Source organism: Pinus tabuliformis, chromosome 9 (genome assembly GCF_031772625.1).
Source record: "Pinus tabuliformis cultivar Carrire ecotype Pingquan chromosome 9, CPIR1, whole genome shotgun sequence".
In the NCBI taxonomy this organism is placed as follows: domain Eukaryota; kingdom Viridiplantae; phylum Streptophyta; class Pinopsida; order Pinales; family Pinaceae; genus Pinus; species Pinus tabuliformis.
Window position 1 is genome coordinate 1,569,587,086 of NC_142307.1, and position 22,009 is coordinate 1,569,609,094.

General features: G+C 38.9%; 1 protein-coding gene across 2 annotated transcripts in view; it reads right to left on the minus strand.

Annotated features, from left to right (window-relative positions):
* LOC149154629 (exocyst complex component SEC3A-like) overlaps positions 1–22,009 on the minus strand; it is a 283,578-nt gene that overhangs the window by 230,705 nt on the left and 30,864 nt on the right. For both annotated transcript variants that reach the window (XM_089440389.1, XM_089440388.1), the window contains exons 6-13: positions 20,595–20,740; positions 6,899–7,016; positions 6,468–6,572; positions 3,516–3,617; positions 3,145–3,282; positions 2,778–2,906; positions 2,593–2,673; positions 2,417–2,491 (exon numbers count right to left, since the gene is read on the minus strand). In XM_089440389.1, the coding sequence (XP_089296515.1) occupies positions 2,417–2,491; positions 2,593–2,673; positions 2,778–2,906; positions 3,145–3,282; positions 3,516–3,617; positions 6,468–6,572; positions 6,899–7,016; positions 20,595–20,740 (894 nt within the window). The remainder of the gene's footprint in view (positions 1–2,416; positions 2,492–2,592; positions 2,674–2,777; positions 2,907–3,144; positions 3,283–3,515; positions 3,618–6,467; positions 6,573–6,898; positions 7,017–20,594; positions 20,741–22,009) is intronic.

Here is a 22,009-nt window from a genome sequence, read left to right on the forward strand (position 1 = left end):
CATCCGAATTCCCCAATCAATTTTAATTTTTTGAAAAATAGGAGAATTCATTCATTGGATTTTGTGCAAAGGAATGAAAATCAGATGACAACATCATATTATATCAACTAGGTATAGATTAATAATGAAAGGGAAGCAAACCTGGATGCTTTTAGGAGGGGGGCAGGTTTGAGGGAGGAAAGTGTTGATTTGTGTAGCTTGGGAGGTACTCCCACGCCCTAGGGTACTGGGTTTGGGAGATGTTTGACCCACATGGGCTTTGTGGGCAGTGTCGCCAAGCAGTGGGGTTTGCATCCAAAGTTGTGGGCGCTAAACCAAGTGGAGATTTTGATGGTTTGATCATTGAGAGCATGTGGGGCTCCCTTAAGGGGCTAAGGGGCCCCAAAGGCTTCAATGATGTGGTGTTGGTTGAATGAAAAGAATTTTGGTCTTATGTTTTATTAGTGTTTAAACAAATTGTTTAGGTTGGCTTGGAGTTGAGTGATGACCCTTGGTGGCTAAGGGAAACCTACCAAGAACACTATAAAATGAAGACAAAGTTGAGTTCATTCTCCCCATCCAAGTGCATTCAATCAAAGTGAAATATAATCTGATCTGACCGCAGACCTAGAGGAGCTAATCCGAGTTGGAGAAGAGGACAAGTTCATATCTTTTCTTGTGTTCTTGTTTGGACGTGTTAGGGAGAAGGCTGGCCAAGTTTATCTTTGAGATTCTGGGCATATGTTTGTGCAAACATTTCTGTGATTCTGGCTGCATTGTTCTGTGTTTTTGAAGGAGCGCTGAGCCCCTGTAACTTTTGGAGGGCCAAGAGGCCTGGTAAATTGTTGGAGCAATGCCGCATTGTTTAAGGGTCAAGCGCAGGGATAACAAGGGCTGGAAGGGAGGTTACGCATGGGTTTACAGGAGCTGTACAGGCCGAGTTGTAGGGAAGACCTGTGGCTTGTAGAGGAGCCCTAGAAGAGGGCTGTATAGCTCAGGAAATTGTGCTCAGAACCGTGCGCTTTCCAGGCTGTAGCATACATCTTGGAAGGGAAGTTGATTAGTCCTTCTATGTTGATAAATGCAAGGTGATGTGAGGTCTGTTAATGGTGTAATAAACAGCAGTTTTGGTATGCCCTAGTTGTCTTCCTTAGTGGTGTTAAGGGGCAATAAGAGGGCTGTGTATAGTGCCCTAAGGATTGACTTTTGAAGCAGTCAAAAGAAAAGTAAAATGGCCTGGTTATTGTGCCCAGGTTCAGGGATTTCAAGTGGGCAACTTCAGTGATAACTGATAACACGGCAGCAATAAAGACCCTATTTGCTGGTGTCTTTGAGGAGCAAAGGACAGCTAGTGGGCAGAAGTTGGAAACATTATGACAGTGACCTTTTGGAGCAACAAAAGACATTGTGTGAAGGCAGCCTACGTTCAGTCATCTTGGAGCAGCCAAGAGTGATTGATAGAGGTGTATTGAAAGCTGAAGTTACAAGTATTTCTAAGGTTGCAGAAGACTTGTGAGTAGCATAAGAGGAGGCAAAGTACCTGCCAGATGTGTTCAAGGTACGTGGACTGAAAGGACTGTAGTACGCACCTTCAGCAAGTAAGTCGACTACTTTGTTCAGGGAAAGATTGGTATCATAGTTGTTGATACCAAGCCCTAGTTGATCTTCTATCAGGGCTGATTGTAAGGGCCATGATCCCTGGTACGAGAGCCCTAAGATTGTTGTATTAATATTTTTAATATAACAAGTTGTGCATTCAAAATTTGTCTTGCATACTAGTTGATTCACTGTTATATGTTATTCTGCTCTGCATAGTGTTTGTGTTGTGGCATTTGAGTGTGTTTGTGATCGTGGTTTTAGACTAAAACCTGATTCTTGAGTGGCAAGGAAAAATCAACAAAAAGAGACACATTATAGCATATTGCTTATAGATGGGCAGGAGAAAAATCTAATGATACAATGTCAAACCACTTACATCTAATGGACTTGGACCTCTTCAACTAGCAGATGATTACTATAGAACAAAAATTAGACATATATGCCGCTAAGAAAAGGAAGACCAGCTGGAAGAAACAAAGAGAAAGATGGTATAACATGCCGTATATAGAAAGCATACTTGATTTTTCAAAAGAAGAGAACAACGAAGCACGCAGAAGCAAGCACCAAACCAATTATGTGAATTAGCCCACTTAGATATCATGAACTGATTTGGCCAATTACTCTTATTCCTTAGAAATGTTTTTGACATATTCCAGGAACAAACAAGCATTAATAGAAGAGTCAGTATCAGGACAACGTGCATTTAATGTACAATTAAGGATTTCCATGCCTGTAGATTCTCCACAGTAGCAAAGCTGGTATTTAGGAGAAAACCCTTGATAGATCAATCTGGATTTTCAATTTTGATATTACAAAGACCATCATAGGTTTTACTCACCTCACGACGAAGCAACAGGTTGAGAGAATGACAGTATGCTTTTCTCAGTGACCCCAAACAGCCTTTGTCAAGACTCTGCAAACGTTATCAGTTAGAAAGGTCCTAAAGAAAAAGGTATAAACCCATGAAAAACTATTAAATTTTATAGATTAGCCCATGCTCAACCAAATCAAGACCTTTAAGTGCTGTAGCATCCGTGCATATGTTCGGCACTTGTATCTCAAATCAGCATGATCAGGCCTTTTTAGCTGGCCTCTCTGGATATACAAATGAACATGTCCACCACCATAAATCACCCTAATGAATCTCTATCCATAAATTTTCATCTGAAAAGGCATCCACTCATTTATAGCAAATTTACCTGAGAAAAGTAAGTTTTGTCACTTATCATAAAATCCACTAAACTAGCAAAATAATCCCTCAGAAAATCAGATGCACTACGAACAAATGTGGTTTTCAATTTCTCAAGCTCTGCACGCTTCTCCCTGACCTGTACATTGTATCATTACCAAACCCAGAATTCAAATAATTGTCAACTTATGTCAGCATTACAATAAAAAAGGAATAACACATTCTATAGTATTATTAAAGAAGAGAAACCATATGGAATTTGAAAAATAATAAGCAAGATTTACTGAAAATCAGATTAAAATTACAACATATGATATGCGACATTAGTAAAAGAAGGCACAAGATGTGGACGTGTGCGTCAGAATCCCTTCACATACCGCCCGCATATTTGCATAGCTAGGATCCAAAATGGGTGGCTCTAAAGCACGCAAAGCATTAGCCAGCCAGTCACAAGCCTCCACATTTTGTAACATTCTTGCCTCATCAAATGAACCTCCTGTCAGTGAAGATGCATACTGCAAATGCAATGAGAATCTCAGATTAAGTAACAGACAAGATAAAGGTGTTGTCTATCCATATAAGCCAAAAGTGCAATAATTGATGGACAGAATTCATGCTGACATTGAAAATACACATTATATCACACTCAAGCATGAGAGGTGGTTGAAAAAGGCCCAGTAATTGCAAATGCAGACAAAACCAACCACAATAGAACTCAATGAGCTTACTCAAATGTAACACAACATACCTCAGGAGGAACATGCAAACGCTCAACCAGCTTGTTAAGTTCTTCAATGAGAGATTTATTATTGACAGACTGCATCTCCATTTTATTATTTCTAGACTCTATCTGGAAAACACATATTAATAAATATCAAACAATTGTGTGCCAAGAAGCAATAAAGGTTAGATTTGAAGTTTATAATGCAAGTACTCAGTTTCCTAAAACAGCATGAAAAAATAAGATATACCAGAAGCATCACATCAAAAATATATTATGAGGCCTCTTCAAGTGCTTGATAATGTGTGAAGGTAAAAGACTTTCAAGTTTCAATGTCTCAACCAAGGCTCAACAGACGAGAGAGGCACTCACTATTGATAAGCACATATTGCCTTCTTATCTAGGATTTTGATTGAAGAAACTCTAAACCTGTTGCAGAAAAGAGGGTTTGATTGGAAGAAAGTAAGGGAAGCATGGCACCAAGGTTTCTGGCCAACTGAAGAAGCAGATGCAGAAGAACCATAAAAATATGTTAGAAATTAGGAGTTATATAATTATGACCATATAAATATGTTCCGTAAGAGTGATATAATAATATAGCAACAGTAGATACTAGAGAATAGGATTTATATAGTGTGAAATAGGTTTAAGGAAGAAAAGACCTGAAGTGGGATAAGTGGGATAAGTGAGAAAAGTGAGAAAAGTCCTTATGTACAGTGCAGAGCAGGAATTCGTGTTGAATGATATCATCATGTATGATCTAATTGTAGCAATTGAAGAACTGCTATAAGATAATTGAGTCATAGATAATTTATGGTTTTTCAATATATCTCACTTCTGTACGTCTTTCTGATGTGGTACCCTCCGTGCTTAAGTATGTTTAATGCCACTAACCCAAGTTAACATAATTTATTTGTGTCATCAGATTCTCTCTGTAACATTTTAATTTGGTTAGAAAGCAACTAAAACAATTAAATTGGAAAACATCTGCTCTGTTGCCAAGAATTCTTTCTTGGATGAATAATTTACTCTTACAGAACTTAGAACATAAGATGGTCAAAGATGAACTTCCATTTTGTTTCATAACATGAGATAGATAATATAATTTTATTAATGTCTAACAAAGGATCACAAAATTCAATGAAAGGGACTACGATAGTACATCCACTGTCCATACAAAGTGGCGCCCAAAACAATGCTGAAGAAGAAAGATAATAAGACCTAAGAGCAGCCTACAGACTAGCCACTAAATGTTGTGCTAGAAAAATAAATAAATGAACTTACAGATAACAGAGAGTATATAAGATAAGATGCTGGTACAATGGGAATACTATAAAGTATAAACTGAGCTCTAGTAGAACTATCATTGATAGTTGAGGAGGCCAACATCTTGGGGATAACATTTCTGCCACCATCTTTTGACACTAAAGCATCCATTCTATGCTTGAAATGGTAGAGATGATGCAACTAATTGATTTAGACCTATTAAAAAAATCTCTAGCTCAAAATCGCTCATTGACCTTTAACTGTAGTCTGACTGTATTGTATAAGTGTAAGAGAGTGGATGCAAAAATGGCTATTATGTATTTAGGATTATTCTTCCAATATCTCTAACTGCATACTGATCCAGTGTTATCAGAACCAGACCGACTTTACCAAAACCAGCTGGTTTAACCAATTTACAAGGGTTTCTGGTTCAAATCAACAGTTTAAACCAGAAGCTGCCTTTCTGTACTGAACCAGCCAATTCCATACAAAACCTGCCAGCTTTGCATAGATCTGTACACCAGTGCATGGCACCACAAAATTAACCTCCCAAAAATTTACCAAATCAAAAAGAAAAATAACAACAACAACAACCACCAAAACACTAAAATGAATATTAGACCCTGAGATTGTCATCTTGGTAATTACTTGTAATATAAAATTCTTTAAGTATAGAAAAGGAAAGACAAAGTAAAAGGAAACCTAATGGAGAGTGTCAACTTTTACTTAAATTTTTAACATTTCTATTAATTGTGTCAGGAAGTTTGAGTGGATCCAACCTCATTGGATTTCATATGGAGAAAGTCAAATATCAGATCCCATTCAAAATTAAACAAACTTAGTTTTCAGAATTTCAGGATTGGCAAGAATGTACCGTTTTCATTGGTTTCTATCCCATATGAGGGTATGGGGTTGGCATCCAATCAAGAGCACTTAGCCATTTATGTACTTCAATGTTAAAAATGGTATGAGAGGGCCCTTCACTCAAGCAAAATCATTGATTAAGCATGTTAAAGATTTTTCTACCTTATTTTAATGCTTGGACTAGGGAGCTTCATCAAAGTTGGAGAGCGTTGATTAATGTCCCTGGAGGGTTGATGTAGAGGAAAAGCTAGAGCCTAGAGGAGGGGCAGAGGGCACTCTGATGATGAGGATCCAAATGTAGTCGATGATTTTGATGATATGTAGTATTTTGTTGTAGCATGATGTTTTCTGAGACTACAGGCCATTTAGAGACTGTTTATTTATATATTTCGGTTCAGACATGGACTGCACTCAATGCTATTTTGGTCATATGCACCCTTGCAAGTTGTTATATACACAAGTATACATGAATAAACTAGGCACATTTGCATTGAGTGGTTTGGATTCACAGGGGTGTACATGAATATATTTTTCAATCAAAATGTGAAAACTTTATGTATTTTTTGGTTGTCCAGATTTTCTTCAGGTTTTTTTGCATTTCGATCTGGTTCCGACCAGTTTCCAGTTCCTGAGGTCCACCTCTAAGGTGATCAGTCCAGCTTGATAACATTGAACTGATCATGGTAAATGCTTTGAAAACCTTGGAATCATGCAATGGGATAAAGAAATCCTCACAACTTATGCAAAGGCACATATTGAAAGACAATTTGATAACCTGCTCTGTTTGGTTATTCATGATAACCAAACAGAGCTGACGCAACAAACTAAAAGATGCAAACCAAAGCATACCGATTCAATATCCTCCCTCATGTGTCTGAGCTTCACATTGAAAATGTTAAGCCACTCATCCATGTCTTCTACACAAACCATAGCTGAATCAAGACGTTGCAAAACCTGAAAATATTTCAAAACATGGTTATGGCGCCTATCGAAATATGGAACATAAAAAGTACAAAAAGCTGATGAAAACTGCATATAAAATCCTAGCATCTGCTTTATTAAATCTCATCATGTACTTAAACCCACCATTCAACACTGAAGTAACTGTGACAAATTACAAGCTTGACATAGGGAAAATACAGAAGCTTAGCATCTGCTTATTAAATCTTGTCATGAACTTAAGCCAACTATTCAGCACTGAAATAACTGTGCCAGACAACAAGCTCGACATAGTCAAAAGGGACATCTACTCTATCATATTCATGAAAACAAAGGTCTACCTCTTCTACTAAAGGTTCACTCTCCAAAATAGCATAAACATTAGCTGCTTCTAAAGCAAGTAGCTCTCGCTTTAGACGCTCAGAAAATGCCTCAGCTTCATCAATACCCATGACATACCTGTCATACAAGCAACATAAAAACAATCATGCCACAAGACGACCATGTTCAGTAATCAATGAAACAACTTCAATCCATGCTAAGCAGATTCTGCACTTAGATAAATTAACCTAAACCTAGATAGCTAACAACTGAAAGCCTCAATCAAAACTGTTAAATTTCCATGAAACTCTGCAACTACTTAGACGAATATCTGAAAACTGAAATCTAGTTTACTTTCACCAAGATACAGGGTCTCTTAACAATTCATAAACAGCAGAATAAAAACACAGAGACAAAAACACATGCGCAAATTGACACACTTATTTTCTCAGGAAACCCAACAGGAAAAACCTGCTTGCTTGATGTGGCTATTTTATTGATTGTTCTTGAGCACTTGGATCTATTACAAAGCAATCTGTCTCTTTGAGAAAGTGTTTTGCTTCTCTCTCAAATCTCAGCTGATACAATTGATCTTGGCTGGCCTTGATCCTGCTTGATCCCGACCCTGTAGCACACAATTCTTCCTCTGCTGCCTCCTTGAATTGCTCTGCAAAACCTACTCTCTTCTGCTTGATCTTTGTGCACTAGAGGCTCCTTAATCCTTGCGCACTAGGTCCCTATTTCCTAGCGCACATGAGCCCCTATTCTCTAGCGCAGATCAGCTCCTATTTTATAGGGAAAATCCCTATTTCCTTGTGCACTTGGAAGCCCTATTTCTTAGGACCCAGCTCCTCTTCTTTGCGCACAACCAACTCCTAAATACTAGCACACTCATTCCTCCTATTTCTTAGGGAACAATTCCTGTGCTCTCCCCAATCAAGGCTCTCTCACAAACTCATGAGCTCTATCTTGTCACACAAACCTTTGTGTACAAAACAATCAATTTTTTGTGCCTTCATCCTCCTCTTTATAGGCCCAATTCGAACATGCAAGGAGACCCAATTATAATTTAGAACTCAAGTTCTAATTGACAAGTTAACTGAGAGTGACACTCTTTCTCTCTCCAAAAAACACTGGAGTTCTTAACTCATCCTTCCTTCAATCAAGACTAAAGACTAACTCACTCTAACTGAACTTCCAACTGCCACCACATTTTGTAGTCAAATTGATTAAGACTCCACTTAACTGAAACTCCAACTCTATGCACGTTAACTTGATGATTATTCCAGTGAAATGGAAGTCTTGAAATAACTCATCCTAACTGAAGTCTAACTCATGAGGACAATTCGAGGTCTTCACTAGCTAAGGCACAAGCCAGAAGACCTTGCTCACTAGATTTTCAACACTCCCTCTTAGAGAGGAAGGTACTTCTGGAAGAATCTCTTCCACTTGGATTTGCCTCCAACACTACCTCGTTATTTGCTACTGTAGTTGCTCCCTCTAAACTAAAAGATTTCCTTACTTCCTATTATGGAATCTGATCTGAAGACCTGTTCTTTCCAACCATGCTCTACAAGTCTATCACCTCAGTCATATGTGCCATGTACCCTGTGTATCTCGATGGCTACTTACTCTGCCTAAAGGCGGCACTAGGAGGTCCTACTCTCTTTCGATCCTCCCTAAACAACTCATCTACCCACTTGGCTTGAACTCTCCCCACACTCAAACTGAGATATTGGCTAAGGCTCCATCTTGAGTAGCTTCTTCTTAGGTACTCTAACCTGCTCTGGCTCTAAGGACTCCCTCAAAGCTCTTTTCTCCTCAAACATCACTTCTCTACTTTGTGCACTTCCTGCCTTGCTGCTCAAGGCTACGCCTATCTTTTAAAACAATTAAAAATATTTTAAAATACTTTAAAATGTTTTAATAAAAATTTAAAATGCTTTAAAATGCATTAAAAACGATTTAAAATGCTTTAAAAACAATTTAAAATGCTTTAGAAACAATTTAAACTTGTAGATATTTTTCTTCCGCACACCTATCCACTTCACACATCCTGAAGCTAAGTGCTTGAGGTAAGCCTTACCTTTGTTGAAGATGACATCATAACCCTTGTCCATAAGGGTAGCTACTGAAACAAAGTTCGGTTTCAAGCCTGGAACATAGAGGACATCTCTTAGATGGAGATATCTACCTGACACCCTCTCAAAACTAACAGTCCCAACTCCCCTAGTTGCATACCTGCCATCATCTCCTAGCTTAATCTAAAATTGCATGTCCTTCTCCTTCAAGTGGCTGAAATACTTCTTGTTCCTGGTCATGTGGAAGGATGCTCTTGAATCAATATACCATACAATGTTGTCTGTTGAGCTTGCCATGCAAGCTATCAAAGAGAAATCTTTCTCGAACTAAGCGGAAAACGCATCTACCTCAGCTAATGTAGCTACATGATCCTTACTGAACTCCTTCTGATTAGGACACTTAGTGGCATAGTGCCCAAACTCATGGCAACAAATGCACTTTATCTTGCTCAAATCCTTCTTCTTCTTCTCGCCCTTTTGACTATACTCGGCCTCTCCTTGGCCATTCTTGCCCTTGGCTCTACCACCTTTGCTTGTCAGGGCAAAGTTCTCCTTGTCCTCTGCTCAGCTCTCATTCCTCTCCGGATTTCTTCTTGAACGTAGTCACTCCATAACCTTTCCCAGCTGGGAATATTCCCTCTTCCACTTACTGCATCCTGGAAAATATACCAAGACTTATGGAGTCCCAGAAGTGTGAGACTCACTATCTACTACAGCGACGCCCACTCCACCTAGCTCATCTCGAACCTGAGTGAAATTTAAAAGATTTGTGATGATGGGCTCTCCCTATTCACCCAGATACTTCTTAGCTTCTCCTTAAGAGCAAGCTTCCTAGCATCACTGGAACCATGATACAGATATAAGATAGCTTTAAACATCTCATATGTTGTCTTCTTCTCATGGAGATGAGGGATAATATGATCTATGTGTTGATTTTTTTAGCTTGGGAGGTACTCCAAGCCCTAGTGTTCGGGGTTTGGAGGGCAAAGCGCCACAAGTAGGCTTGTGGGCTTGGAACCCAAGCATGGGGTTTTTCACCCATCGGGATTTGGGCCAAAACCATGACCACATTTCGACATGTGATGGATGAGTATGATAGCTCTCAGCAAGACCCATTTAGCACAATGAGAATCATTTGATTTTGAGTTGTAGAAATGGAGACATTAATTTTTGAAGTTGGGTTTTGCACATGAGATGTCAAGGTCAGCCTAAGGTTATTTATGCTTATGACAGTTGTTCAAGCCCTATTGTGACATTGGAAGAAGCCCTCCCTTATGTGCATATATAAGAGGTGTTGTGGAGCTCTTTTGCACATCCAATTTGGCAATACAAAAGCTCATTGAGGACTAAAGGACCTCGGCATACCTACCCTAGCTTGGGTCGCAGATGCGAGAGCACTCATCTTCATACATCTCTCTCTCCTCATCTGATTGGGTACGGATTTTTGGGCAGATTCTCTCTCCACATGTGCAAAGTAAAGGACAACAATTTTCTGTTTTGGACGTTGACCAAATTTCAAGAAGGGTTTGACCATCGTTGACCTATTTGACTGTGTTTTTTGTGAGGGAAATTTTTGTTTGGGCGGGCCACATTTCTGGGCACAGAAATCGAGGCAATACGTATTGTTTGACCAGTGTTGACTGTTGTTAATTTTAGGTATGTTCTATGCTTAGAGAAATTTATTTCAATTTTCACAGTTGGCTCAATATCTTTCCAGGTTAGCAATCCAATTAGCATAATAGTAAATTGCACATAGAACATAAACATAAATCGCACAAGACAAGCCAAGACAAGAGGACACAAGATGTGGTGCTAGCCAGGGACAAACCCCAATGTGGGGAAACCCTTGATCAATTCTTCTTATATGTTCTTCAATAGTTCAACAGAGAGAGAGAGAGAGAGAGAGATAGTACATTTACAACATAAGTCAACACTTTGACTTATCTAAATAAGAGCATAGATCATCTCTAAGAAGATGATACATGAGGTAGCTGAACTCAGTTGAAGACATGCTGCTTCAACTGATTCTCCAAGGTGACTCCATCACCATGCTGCACCTATCATTGTGTTGCTCCTCATCATCATGATGCACCTCACTGTGCTACACCATGTTGCGCCTATCATTGTGTTGCTCCTCATCATCATGATGCACCTCAATGTGCTACACCATGCTGCATCTCATCATGCTTCACTAATCATGACTGTACCCATCACTGCACTGCTGAGCTCTTCATTGCACTATGATGTATTGTACTTGCAACTCCCATTGTTGTACCAATGTTGCACCATGTACCATTGCTGCACCAAGTACCATTGCTGCTATGTCAAGCCACCAATTTGGCTCCCACACACTGCCCAACAATCTGATCCAAACTGACCCAAAGAACGGATCCAACACACATCACAACTGCTGCTCCAAGTCTGTTGTATTGTTGTCCCTGGTTAGGGCATATGCATGCTGCAACAACTCTTAAATACTACACAAACAGTCCCCCTTTTTCTGCGGCCAAGGCAAGGAAGGTTCCTCCTTACGTGAGTTGTTGTTCTGGGCTTTTGTAGCCCCTAACTCCTCCACACTGGCCTGTTTTGGAGTGGCCAGGCCTGCGGCCTACCACAGACCTCTGCTGCCTCCTACAGCGCACTCAAGACACCTTACGTCGCCCTCCAAATTGCTCACAAGGCTTGCGACTTACCCACAGCAGCCTACACTGCCTTTCACCAAAAGTTTGGCACTCAAGAACACCTCCACGCTGGCTGAAATAGTCTGCCCTTATCTCGGCCCTCTAGGGAGTTACCTCGGCCTCCCTTCACAGCAATTCGGCCCTCAAACATACCCTAGAAACAGCCCTAAAACACCACGTTGTTTTGTCCCTCTTTGCTGCGGCTAGGGCAGCGAGTATAGGCCTCTTTCACTGTGTTAATGCTAGGACTGCAGCTAGACATCCTTTAGGCAGCGTATAGAAGCAGGGATCTCTTCTCTTGGACTGCGGGTAGATCATTCTCTTTAGGACTGCAGCTAGGGCTTCATCCTCCTAGATTTCTCTTCCACTAAAACCCAAAACAAGTGGAGAGAAATCAAGAGGGAAGTGTGTGTAGAAATGACTCTCATGCCACTTCCTTTTATACTAAAACGTTGAGGATATGTGGGGGTTATTTGGTTGTCGGCCAACCTTGACGAATTGTTCCATAACACAAATAAATTCATATATTTATGAATACTTGTCGGAATTGGATGATCTTTAGATCAATCCTACACCTCTCGATGAGAGGAGTAAGAAAAATATCAGCTGCCATAAATAAGATGACCCACATGGATTTTGGCCCTAGTTGCCAATTTTAAAAACTGTGGTTAGGGCTAATCGTAGGTTGACTGTTTGGCCAGACCTTGACTAGGCAAAATTTGATTGTTTTGAGGATTGTTTCATCTTGCTGTTTGGAGACCGAAGTTCACTGAATTTTACCGAATCTTTGAGGGTCCAATCTGCCTTGTTGACCAACGTTGACTTTTCTGGTTAGGGCTCTTTTGCTGTTGTTATAAATTATTAGAATTTGTAAATTATACTATCTCTCTCTACTGAACTATTGAAGACTAAAAGAAGATTTGATCAAGGGTTTCCCCACGTTGGGGTTTGTCCCTGGCTGGTGCCACATCTTGCGTCCTCTTGTCTTCTATTGTTTATGTTTATGTTCTATCAGCATTTTACTTGCATTTTTATGTGATTGCTAAACTGAAATTGATATTGGGCTCATAAAGGAATTGAAGTAAAATTGCTCTAAATCATAGAACATACCATTGTTGCCTAAAATTAGCAATTTTGTTAGTCTAGGGTTTCTGCTTAAAGCAAAAACATTTGGTCCTAGGGTCCTAAGATCTATTTACTTCCTAGCCTTAAGTAGGTTTTAGTACATACCCTAGAACCCGAACCTTACAGTGACTAGGATTGAAGTGGAGCAGAATACTGACAGTGGGGAAGATTGGAACGAATCGGAACGACTATAAATAAGATGGGGCAGTTGTTGGTGAAACCATCGAAACTATATTAGGATTTCAAGATACTTATTAAAGAAACATTCAACTAGCAAACCCTAGATGCCATATCCCAAGAACTAGGGATTCATAGAGGTAACAATCAACTAGGGTTAAGATTTTTGTTTTCTAGGGTTTACTTCCATCTAGGGTGAGAAAACCCTAAATACCGGCAAACCCTAAATTCAAGATCTATAAAATAGCTTCAAAAACCTCATAGATACTCTACATAAATATTTTCAAATAATTATAAAGACATAATATAGAAAACATACCTCAAACAGTCTTCTACTTCCTTTAGAATTGTTCTTCAGAGATTGCCTTCATGTTGCAATTCTATTTTAGTAAAGGATCCTTGTGATCCTTGAGGCTTGTGAGGCCATAATATTGTTGAATGAAGTGATCTAGATGCTTTGCTAGATGATTGCTTCTAACAAAGATGCCAAAACTTCTTTTATTGATGCACTTGCATGTGCAATTCTAACTGCTAATTTTAAAACTTGAGAGTTGAATTACTCCCTCTGAATCTAGCCATAATCTTTTGACTTCATTTACTTGCAATCATTTTCAAGGAGATCATAAAAGAAAAGGTTATAATCAAGTGATAATAAAGATAGATATAACTGGGGAAGTCAATAACAATGTAAGAAAGAAAAGAAATAGAATACTTGTCTTTTTGTGAATAGCAGTGGCTCCCTCTTGATCTTGAATTGATCTAGACATCATTGAGGATTTTTTGTATTTTAACAACTCATCCTAGGGACTTGTCCAAAACTCTAGGCACACTCTCTTATTAGATTATACTTGGTTCACAAACCCTATAAATCAAAGACCTCAATTAACAAGGAAGGAAATGATATAAGGTTACAACTTGTTGAGTTTGATCTACAAGAAAGAGTTTCATCTATAGCTAGGAAAGGCAGAAGAAGGAGAGCGAAGATCTAGGAGAAGCTAGGAGGACGAAATTTCTTGTTTCTGGGCACTATCTCTCACACGTGTGAAATTCTAGGGTTTCTAGGCTGCAGAAACATACCAAAATTGCAAGTCCGAGTTGCAAGAGGACAAAGTGCAGAATCTACAGCTAGAAGAGGGAAAACCCTACTCTAGACCTCGTTGGCCTTAAGAGAGTTGTCTTGCTCTAAGTCGATCCAAGGAGGAGATTATATTAGGATTTCCAAGAAAATACATTGTGAAGCTTCTAGAGAGATGTGGGATGGTCGATTGCAAGTTTGTGTCTACTCCGATGGAACTCAACTTCAAGAAGCTATGTGGAAGTGTTGCCAGGCCTGAACTGGCCAACCCTTCTGAATATAGACAACTTGTGGGGGTCCCGATGTTCTTGGTAAACTCCCGACCAGACATATGCTTCGTTGTGAATACTTTGAGTCATTCTATGGTTAAGCCTCATCACATACATTAGATTGTTGCTAAGAATCTCTTGAGATATCTTCGTGGCACAACCAACTATGGGTTGAGCTACACTGCTGAGAATTTGAGGCCACATGGATATTCTAATGTTGACTGGGATGGCAATGTGGTGGATAGAAAGAGCACGTCAAGATGTTGCTTCTCATTTGAGATATGCTTTGATTTCTTGGATGAGCAAGAAGCAGAAATCGATTACTCTAAGCACCGCTGAGGCTGAATACATTGTTATTAAGATGGCTTGTTGTGAAGCTATATGGTTGAGGAAGCTCTTCAGTGAACTATTTGAGCACGTGTTGGATACCACCATGATCTATTGCGACAACCAGAGTGGGATTCGCCTTTCAAAGAATCTCGTGTTCCACAACCGCTTCAAGCACATTGATATTAGGTACCACTTTATCTGGGATATGGTACAACAGGGAGCAATAAGGCTCCAACACATCAAGATCGATGAGCAGGTTGCAAACATCCTCACAAAGCCCTTAGGGAAGGTCAAATTCTTAGCCTTTCAAGAGAGACTTGGATTCATGGAACGACACTCCCATGAGGGTCCTGCTTGAGTTGGACATTGAGCTCTGGGAGCTCCTGGGGGATTGGGTTACTTCTTGGAGTTGAGCGACCATAGGGTGAGCGGTTCACCTTCCCCTATAGGTGCGTTGTGTACAAGGTGAGTGGTTCACCTTCCCTACGATTGATGACACATGTGTAGGGTGAATGGTTCACCTTCCCCTATGATTGATGGCACGTGTAGGGTGAGTGGTTCACCTTCCCCTACGATTGATGATATATGCATAGGATGAGCGGTTCACCTTCTCCTATGGCATATGGGCAGGATGAGTGGTTCACCTTCTCCTGCGGATGCCCCAACATACATCCTACCCATGTAGTATGGGACTCATGGGAAGTACCTCTCATCCGGCCAACGAATTGGGAAAAGTGGATAGGGACCATAACACTACAGATGGACGCATCGTGTACTGTCGTACTCCCTATGTCTAGGATGCATGGTGTTCAACAACTTGATCTCGGATAAAGTCAGATTGGGTTTCTACCCCTAGACTGACTATTATCAATCGAGAGTGGTAAGGTCTTGTGACTCACTCTCAATCAATTCTTCTTCATTATCTATATCAGTGTTCAGCAGAGTTGACACAAGTTGCAGAGATAGTACATTCTCCTATGGCATATGGGCAGGATGAGTGGTTCACCTTCTCCTGCGAATGCCCCGACATACATCCTACCCATGTAGTATGGGACTCATGGGAAGTACCTCTCATCCGGCCAACGAATTGGGAAAAGTGGATAGGGACCATAACACTACAGATGGACGCATCGTGTACTGTCGTACTCCCTATGTCTAGGATGCATGGTGTTCAACAACTTGATCTCGGATAAAGTCAGATTGGGTTTCTACCCCTGGACTGACTATTATCAATCGAGAGTGGTAAGGTCTTGTGACTCACTCTCGATCAATTCTTCTTCATTATCTATATCAGTGTTCAGCAGAGTTGACACGAGTTGCAGAGTTGACACGAGTTGGATTAGTAGATGGAATTCTCCCTAATTGAGAGGGAGTGTTAAAATTGGAAACTAGAGCCAAATTCCACGTGGGACAACTCATTTGATGGAGATGATGGTTGCATTCAATTCCTCTTTTCAACAGGACCAAAATCGACCTAAAGATCATCAAATTTGGACAAGGGAAAATATGTTTTCGAGGTCAAGCCCACACATGTGCAAATTGTCAAGGTCGGCCACATCATCATGTAGGGTCACGCAGCCCAATGGACATGTCACTTAAGCCCCAACGACTTGTATAAATATAATGGACCTCAAACTTCAGTTAGCATCATCTCATCACATACATTCTTCTCTCTCCTTCTCTGATTGGTTCTTACAGCTTATTGGGCATATCTATTCTCCCACACGTGGCGAGAAGGACAAATTTCTGGACAAATTACAGGGCCGAAATTTCATAATTTTGTTACAGTTTTGACAAGCGCTTACCACTTTGATCATAAGTTTGACTGCAATTTTTGGGTTAGAATTTCATTTTTAGAAGGTCACATTGATTGGCACATAAACTGAGGTATTCTGGACACATTGACCAGAGTTGACCGCAAGGTTGACTGCAGATTTCAAGTACAGAATTTGATCAAGTTTGACCATTGATTTAGTGACTATTTTGGGTTGTCTTTGACCACTTCAGAAGGTCAAGTTTGACTGCCTTTGATCGAGCACCAAAGAGGACTATTTTTTGTTGCGTTGACCATCGTTGACTTTCTGGTTAGGGCAGAATTTGACTGTTGTTGACTACAAATTTGACAGGGTTGTTTTGACTTTGATTTGGCAAGTCAATTTTGACTTTTGTACTCTCTCTCTCTCTGTTGAACATTTGATATAATAATAAGAAGAATTGATCAAAGGGTTTTCCCCATCTTGAGGTTTTTCACTGGCATCTGCCAAATCTGGTGTCCTCTTGTCTTGGCTTGTCTTCTACATTTTATTGTTCATGTTTTATCTACAACTACTGTCAATGTGATTTATGGCTGATGTGATTGTTATTGGAAAATTAAATTGGAAATCGTCATTTGACTGCTAAAAGAACATTGAAGTAATTGTGTTAAGCATAAAACGTACCATTGTTAACTTAATCAACATCTTGAAATGATCTGAATAAGCATTAGAGGTAACATTTTCTTCCTCTCCCTGATTTCCTTTTATTAGAGCAAATCGGGCTTCTTCTTGAGTACAGGCAAACCATAATTCTTCAAAAGATGGAGCCTCTTTCCAACTATTAATACCAGCAGCAAAAGCATTCCAAGATTTGGGTAATCCTAGTATGGCTGATATTACAAGTTCCTTATCAGGAATAATTTCATCAATTGCTTGGAGTTCATCTCTTAAACAAGAGATTCTCACAAAATATGAAGATATAGTATCATCCTTTGTCATCTTGATAGTTCGAAGCTCATTCTTTAAGCTTGCTACTTGGCCAATATTTTTTATTGTAAATAGTTTGGAGAGAGCTTCATACATTTTCTTTGAGGTGTCTTGAGTGGATATGTAGGGAATTAGATTGTCCTTAACTAAATCCACAATGAGGCTCATGGCTATTATGTCATTATCCTTGAATTTTTTCTTTTCCAACATCATTTGTAGGTTCTTTAATTTTACCTTGCACAATGTCCAAGACTTTGTTCCTAGCAAGGATAAGATCCATCCTTGTCTTCTAGGCTCTAAAATTTGAAGCTCCTTGAAGCTTATTTTATGATTTCATTGATGATGCCATAGGTACACTTGTTAATGTCATTCTTGTAGTCTTCAATAGGTCTCTTTCCTAGCTTGCTTTTGATGATTGTTCCAAGGTGTTGGTTACTCCTTTAATGATGCATCGAAGGTTCTTGATACTTCTTGCTTCAATGATGGTCCCAAGAGACTTTTATAATATCTTTCAAGAGAGGGAGATTTTTAAGATAATGATTTGTAATCAAGAGCTTCCAATTAAAGAGGGAGAGAGAAACTTTCTTCTTTTTGCCTTACGAATGATGTTTACCAAAGATCTTCCGAGATGCTTCTTTCAAGATGTCTTCAAATGTTGTTTCCCAAGTAGCCTTTCTTTAAGATGAATGGTGAGCCTATTTTCTTAGGAGCTTCTCCTTATACCCTCCCTAGTATCCTTGCTTATGACAAATGATCTTCAAGCTACCTTTTTTTCCTTCCTTACCTTAGCTCTAATACCATGTTAGAAAATCAAAAGGCAAAAAATATTTTCTTATTTTGATAATAGCTTGTAATAATTTTAATTATATTATCTTCTTTTGTCTTCTTTTCATCAAGCAACTATCAAATCAAAAGAACATGAAGATCACAAGAACAATAGAACACAATATGTAGGCTCTCAGCCAAGGCAAAACCCCTCTCCTAGGGGAAAACCCAATCAAACTCTTCTTCTTTTTATAGAACCAAATCAAAATGAGACAACCAAGAGCTTTAGACCAAGATCACAACCTTCTCCAATCACCAACTCAGCTCTTCAACAATTCCTCCTTCAAGTCAACAAAAGTCAATCAAAGTCAAGCCTATACAATTTGGTCAAATCAGAATTTCAGCCCTCTATAATTTTCGGTCCTGCAATTTTCGGCCTTTAGCAGAATTTCAGAAACCCTAGCTTCGCACATGTGAGAGACTCCAAGCATAAAAATCAGGTTTTCGTCCTTCCTGTGACTTTTCTTCTTCTCTTTGATTTTCGCACTTCTTTCTTCTTCTTATTGCAGATCGAATGAGTGAGTGACAAGGAGGTCGAATTCATCATCTATATATAGCCTTCTTCAATGGTTGAATAGGCCTCTTATAGGCCAACTTCTCTTGGGCAAGGCCAAATTGGTGACGGAGGTCTTTTTAGACTATATTGACACCAAAATATTTTTTCTTTTATGACACAAACACCCAAGAAGGGTCTTATACATATAATAAGGACTCTTTTGACTCAAGTAAACCCTAGGAGGATGAAGAACATGCTTGACCTAGTTGACAAATAAAAATAGCATGAAACCCATGCTTCAAAAATAATTTTCTTTTTCTTCTTTTTCATTTTTACAATAAATATATAATGATACAAATACAATAACAATTATGAAGACCGAGCATAGTTACATTTCTCAACATTGGGGTTGACCAGTTCAATGACCAGACTAGTTTTGATAACATTAATTCCAATTCCAGTGTGGTCCCAATTCTAATAACTTTGATTTATAACCTCTGAAGGATTACTTCCATTCCCTGCTTTTGTGTCTACCTGAGACCTAAATCAACTGCAAGACTCCCTAAAAAGCTTACCCAGTTACCTTTGAAATAGTATACAATGCCTCCATTTAGATAAATGAACTTGGCCATACCCACTTGTATCTCTTCAAACTTAGTGTCTCTCAACACCCTTAAATGCTATGTTGCAGGAAACGGCCCCTGAGATGGCTTCCCCGTGCCCGAAACTCCCCAAAACACCGAAACGCATCTGAAACGTCTGGGTGGCATTTCCTGATTTGGAAATGCCACTGAAACAATTCTATGGTGTTTCGGCCCAATTCTGCTCCATTTCCGGCCAATTTTGACCCATTTCCCTGATATTTTTGCTTTTGCGGGCTCACTCAAGCACCCAAGAAGGTTGTGGGGCCCTTTTATGGCCAAAATAGATTTAATATAACACTAAATTTTATGTCTAATCACTCCACAAACTAATTTATCTCGAATCAATCCATGTTCTAGTTCTGCTAAAAAAGCAACTTGTTCTATTTTTGTTTATGAAGATGAAGATTAGAATTATAAGATATGTAATTGTACTTGTCATTAGCGTATGTTATGTTTCATTTTTAGCACATATAGCCATGTATAGAGGCTGATTTTGGATGTAAAGCCTCATGTATAAAGGCTGATTTTCAAACCTTGGATGTACAATACTACAACCTCACTTATAAATGATAATATTGGATTTTGAATGATTTAATCATCTATGAGAGTTAACATAGACTGGGTTTTCTTTCTAAATTGTCATTTATGTGTCTCATTCCTTTTTTCTTCCAAGATGCGTTATTAACTTATTTATTAAAAAAAAATCATATATATATATATATATGACATTTCGCCCGACGTTTCAATTTTTGGGGGGTCACGTTTTCAGCTGTACCCGTTTCGGAAACTTCCAGACGTTTCAGCATTTCATGCAGCTTAGCTTAGATGTCATCCATCACTTAAACCATGTAGCAACTCTCAAACTGTGATGCGGTAAAGTTTCATTTTTTATGTTACAGTTGGTGCCAAACTCATGTACAGTGTATCTGAATAAAGCTGCATAGTTCTCAGTTATCTTTTCATAAACCTAATATTCAAGCTGCATAGTTCTCAGATATATTTTCATAAACCTAATATTCGAGGTGCATAGTTCTCAGATATATTTTCATAAACCTAACATTCGAGCTGCATAGTTCTCAGTCACATATAGTTTTCGGGTATCTTTTCATAGACCTAATAGATCACTAGGCATGAATAGAAGATATCAAATGGACTTAATTTTTATGTCTGGCTTCAAAATTTAGAGACAAGATATATTTCTAGCTCAGTTATACAGCAGATTCTAGAATACCTAATCTATTAAGAAGGTTAATACAGAGAGAGAATACGAACGTGCCAAGAAGAGCCTCCATGTCATCCTCCTCTGCTTGAGAAACAAGGTCCTCCTCCACTGTCACCTTCAAATCATTTGGACTGTCACCATCTACTGTTTGAGTATCCTGTGCATTCACATTGACAGGAACCGTTTTTGTATTTGCCTGTGACAGCAATAAATAAATTGTTATTTCCCAAAATGCAAGTAACAAATGTTCCCATAACCATATGACTGACAGACGTGTGAAAAAACCAAAAAGACTGAACCACTAGTACCAAAAGTTGAAAATATGGCCAGAAACACACTAAATTCTTTAGCACAAAGGGCATGTATATATAGCAGGAAACTAACGACACAGCTGTATCAGCATAGAACAGGAACTGTAAATATAAATAAAAGATGACAAAGTTGCAACTACCTCTACTTTTTCACAGTAGATTATCTTATTAGCTATCTATTTGAAGAAATCAGCTAAAGATTTAGATTTTTCTGGTAGATTTACCATTTGTCACATTTCTCAAACTCGAACCTTATTAGCTATATATTTGAAGAAATTAGCTAAAGGTTTAGATTTTTCTGGTAGATTTACCATTTGTCACATTTCTCAAACTCGAATCAATCAATGCTATATATTGCTAAAAATTCACAGTATATTACATGTCTTGAGCATTCACATTTTTTTAATGGGAATCAACCTAAGAACATAGAAAAGGTATCTAACATTGTATATCACCAATAAGCAAGAATGCATGGAAAACAATTCTGACACACAACTCCCATGGATGACTAACAGGCTCATATGATGCTCTAGATAAACTGCAATATAACAATAAACTTTAAGCATGACAGAATGTTTATCAATTGTCCATCAATCTTGACCTGGTATTCATATCAGACCAGCACTCATTGTGAAGATTAACAGAAAAATAATAGTGATATAAACAATACCATCTACAACAAAAGTTTCCATGAGAAAGACCTGGATTCAACCTTTTGTTCTCCCTCCTCTTGTGAATGCAGCACCATTCATAATGATAGAAAAGGTTTGCCAATTGTAAACCTATTTAACATCTCAGTAGTCAATAACTCTCTTAAAAGGACAAACCTAACTATCATAATCCAAAACTAGCAACTACTAATGCGCACTTGGAACGAAATATGGTCCATGATCAAGGCATGGATGGGAGTTGTTTCCTGATCAAAAATCACCTATAGTGAACCAACTATGAACAGAAGACTATTACTGCCATCTCAAAGGTTAGATCTGGATAGGACAAATGATAAGCAACTGTCTTGGACAATATCAAGAATATCCCATCTGCACATATGGCCACAATCATAAACAGAAGGAAAAATGAACTACACCTTATTATTAACATGCATGTACAAAGGATCGCCCAGTAACAAGCTCAACAAGGAGACATCAGACAGA